At 47.4% G+C, this 4,285-nt stretch overlaps 1 protein-coding gene across 1 annotated transcript in view; it reads left to right on the top strand.

The window, feature by feature from the left end:
- LOC107082907 (chromobox protein homolog 2-like) overlaps positions 1-2,471 on the top strand; it is a 3,794-nt gene extending 1,323 nt beyond the window's left edge. The window contains exons 3-4 of the mRNA XM_015371805.1: positions 788-857; positions 939-2,471. Coding sequence (XP_015227291.1) covers positions 788-857; positions 939-2,144 — 1,276 coding nt within the window. The 3' untranslated portion in view covers positions 2,145-2,471. The remainder of the gene's footprint in view (positions 1-787; positions 858-938) is intronic.
- Positions 2,472-4,285: the final 1,814 nt, after the last annotated feature.

The following is a 4,285-nucleotide window of genomic DNA, read 5'->3' as shown; positions in this document are numbered from 1 at the left end:
GATTATATCGTGCATCCCTAATTAAATTAAATTAGAGTTACTTATTCCTGTAAAAACCCTGTAAATTAAATCCCAAATTTAAGAGATCATAAACTTTCACCTTTATAAGGAAACAGGTAGCAAATTTAAGAGAATAAACTTGTTAATTTACTGTATTTTTCATATTGAGTCCCACTTTTACTAAAAACTTTAATATTCCGTCTTATCTCCCATTAATGTTGCATTTGCATGAGCTTTATGTAGAATACTTTAACGTGAATTATAATCTGGCATTGTGCCGCTAATTTACATGTTTAAATCTGATACTTTTTTCCTCCTAAATTTGCTTGTTTTTTTATAATTAATTTGCTACGTTTTTTTTCTCTAATAGTATATTTTAATTTTGTAAATCTGGGTGTTTTTAATCTTAAATTTGTGTTTATTCTCGTAAAAATTTCACTTTAACGTGAAATATGTAAATTCCATTTAGGATTTAATTCCATTTATTTAAAAAATTTTACCAGTTTAGTTTTTGAGATGAAAAAGATTTGATGAAGCTTTTTTAACTCTTAAATGTTTTAGTTAAGTAGAAACATTGGTGATGTCACAATGTGAGAGCGGGGCTGTAGATCCGGTTAGCGATTAGCGTTAGCCGCCTCTGCTCATACTGAGAAGCTCCGTCTGAGTCTCGTTCAGCAGCAGCTTCCACGCCGCGGCGCCAGGCCCCCCATGCCATCCCGTGGTTCCGTCTCTGATCCGGCTGAGCCCAGTTGTTTAGAACTAAAGTTTGGTTCTCGGTGTTTTCCAGGGAACAGGAACGGGAACTTCTGTTTCAGAAGAAAGGGAAGCGTCCCAGAGGACGGCCCCGGAAGATTCTGGTAAAAGCAAACCTCACGGCTCCTCCTGCTCTCCTGCCGTCTCCTCCTCATCATCTTCATCGTTCTGTGTCTCTTCCTCAGCCTCCTCCTACTGCCACCAAGGACAGCCGTTCCTCCTCCTCCTCCTCCTCCTCTGGCCTCTCGTCTGAGCCCTCCTCTTCCTCAGAGGATGAAGACCACATCAAGAAGTCCAAGCCGAGTCCCCGGGTCCACCCCGTCCCCCAGAAAAGGCCTCAGATCCTGTTGGCCAAGCCTGATCCGCCCCGGAAGAAAAAGCGAGGGAGGAAGCCGCTGCACCCGGACCTGAAGGCTCTACGGCAGGGGAAGAGCCTTCCTCCTCCTCCTCCTCCTCCTCCACGCCATCACCAGCCAATCAGGTCGCCCAGAGACGACCTGCGGCCCGGCGTGAAGAAGCCTCTGCAGCCGGCCAGTTTCACCTACCCTGGGCTCAGTCGGAGCTCCAGAGAGGAAGGAAGCTCCTCCTCCTTCTCTCAGAGCTCCGCCTCCAAACCCGGATCCCTCAGCTGCATCTGGACCGGCCGCTCCCTCTCTTCCTCGTCCTCCTCCTCTTCCTCTCACAACAAAGGCGGCGCGTCGCAGAAGCCCTCCGAGCTCCGGCGCTCCTTCTCAGAAACGGGGAGCAGCAGAGCGGAGGCCTTTAAAGCGTCTCCTGTGAAATCTGCCGGCGGTTTGGCGCCCTCTGGTCTGCACAGCGGCTTCGGAGGACATCCAATCGCAGCACAGCGCCCCCAGCTGGCCCACAGGAGGCAGGACGGTCAGACGGGCCCTGTTCAACACAAGCAGAACTCCGGTTTCTCCAAACAGAACCCGTCTACCAAAGAGCGACCCAGCCAGGCGCTGAACCTACGAGCGCTCAACCTACAGAGCGTCGGCAAGCTGCCGGCCGCTGGCGGCCTGCAGGGCGGCGCCGCGGCCGGAGGGCAGCGCTCTGGGCCGGCGCTGGAGTCTGGGCGGAGCAGGTCGCAGCCGTCCGCGGCCGGCAGACAAGAGGAGCGCAAACACGGGCTGAGCCTGACCGAGCTCAGCACCGGGGATTCCGACGACACCAGCAGCAGCGAGTCGGAACACGACGCCCCGTCGCTGCCTGACGACAGCAGGCCTGGCGTCGGCGGCAACGCCACCGAGTCGGACACAGAAACGGACTGGAGGCCGGCCCGCAGCCTCATGGAGCACGTCTTTGTGACGGACGTCACGGCCAACTTCATCACGGTGACGGTGAAGGAGTCTCCAACCAGCGTCGGGTTCTTCAGCTCCCGCAATCACTGACGGAGCCAAGAGGTCCTCGCTCAGCGCCGGGTTCTGGCAGCAGAACCGCTGTTGGATCTCTGCAGCGAAGATGAACCCTGAAACCTACTGGTGTTAGTCAGACCGCAGGACGCCGCCGCTCACCGAGGCTTGGTGGGTTTCTGTTGGACCTACGCAGCTGGAGGTTCTGGTTCCTGACGTGCTGCAGCGTCAGGACGTTTGATCAGGAGAGGAAAGAAGAGGCTCCAGCTCCGCCGATGGTTCTGCTCAGCTGGGTTCCCACTGAATCCCTGTGGACACGCTAACGGCTGTCTGGGTCGGATCCGTCTGTGGGCGTTCTCTCTGACCCGTTGGGTGTTGGACAGTTATCGGGTTTCACCAGCAGGTGGAGCAGTTTTCCTTCCTGATTCATTCCAGCCGGTTTTTGTTGAGAATCTGCAGCTCAGTGAAAAGAACGTGTCGGTAAACGGTTCATTAGTCTCCTCTCTGCAGGTCGCCCTGCTCTGACGTTTGCTTTGTGAAAAGGAGCTGCAGTGAACGGTTCACTAAACGCCGCTCTGCAGCCTCCAGGTCCGTTCACCGCTTCACCAACTTATTTTTATCTGAATCATGACGATAATCTGTCTTAATAATCCTTAAAGCTCATTTTAATGTATTCATATCTGGTTATTCTGATTTATTGCGGTGCTGTTGACCCGTTCTGATGATGGATGGAGAGATAAGATCAGCTTTGCTTCCAGAAAGCTGATCTTTATCCATCCGTCCGTCTATCTGGACCTCATCTTGCTGAAAGTTCAGGTTCTGCTCAGTTCTGGTGTCTCTATTAATCTCATCACGTTAATCAGTGTTTGATTTTTGGGAAGTTTTTAAAGAGCTGACCATTTATCCGATTAAATCTTTGATTAAAAGAGGAGATTATAATCCTTTAAGGTTTAGGAAAACCTTTGTTCTTTTAGGGTGAAGGAAGAGTCTGGTTTTATTTTCTGCTGGTTCTTCTGGAAGAAATGGCCTCCAGATGAACCGGTGCTGCCGAGGCTTAGGCTGGACCGACCATCGGCTGGACGCTCCGCCTCCATCTTTGGCCTCCTGATGTCTGAACTTTTCCCAGAACATCTCTGTGTTCTGATTGTGGACCAAAGCTGTATTGAATGTGAACTCTGTAGTTCTGACTCGTATGGTGGACAGTATCTCCAGCTCCAAGCACAGCGCAGTGGGAACCTTCCAGTATAACTTTTCTACCGTTTATAATACATACTTCATTGCCGTGTCTTTTGAAGTGAAATTCTGTGTTATTTATATCTGTAAATATGTGTGTTCCTTTTTTTTCATGATATCTGGATCTGGTGCTCGTGTCGGCCGATTAGCTTCACATTATTGTAGCCTGTGTGCCTCTCTGCCGTCTGAAGGATTTGGGAAATAAAGCTGACCAGCTGAGCCGCCTGTGTGTAGTTCCTGTTCCTACCAGCAGGGGTCTCTGTTCAGACTCCTCTCAGGGATCATCCTCAGAAAGCAGAGAAGAAGACATCAACCTGCTCACCTGATGGGAGAAATCAGCGTTTAAAACACTTAAAATAAAAACCTAATAATGATGCCGTGTAAGAAGGGAAAGAACATTTTCAGATTTATAGTTTAAATTGGCATTTTTACAAGAATAAACACACAGATTTACAAGTAAAAACAAATTTACAAAATAAAAAAAATAAGAAAAAGTAGCAAATTATTAAGAAAAACAAAAATTTAGGAGGAAAAAGGTAAATTTGCAAGATTTAAATGTACATTAGTGGAAAAATAATGACATTAAAATATGCTACATAAAGCACATGGAAAAGCATTAATGGGAGATTTAGAGATGGAGTCTGTAAATTTACATCTTTATTTCGTAAATTTATGTTTTTTCCTTGTAAATTTGCCTATTTTTTCTTGTACATTTGTTACTTGTTTCTTTTTATATTTGCATGTTTATAATCTTGTAAATTTGTTTTTTTTTATTTGAGTGTTTATTCCTGTTTTATTTTACTTTATTTTTGTCCTTGAATGGCCCTAAAACGCAGTCGTACCTTATTTTGCTGAGAAGCAGAGAAACAGCTGGAAACCACCGAGTATGGAGGAGCTGGAGAACCACTTTTACACACATTTAAATCATTGTATTTCGAAAGTTTCTT

The sequence above is a fragment of the Cyprinodon variegatus genome, unplaced genomic scaffold, assembly GCF_000732505.1.
Source record: "Cyprinodon variegatus isolate N-32 unplaced genomic scaffold, C_variegatus-1.0 Scaffold65, whole genome shotgun sequence".
Lineage (NCBI taxonomy): Eukaryota > Metazoa > Chordata > Actinopteri > Cyprinodontiformes > Cyprinodontidae > Cyprinodon > Cyprinodon variegatus.
The sequence above is the reverse complement of the archived record's forward strand: the minus strand, read 5'-3'. Positions and strand labels throughout refer to the sequence as shown.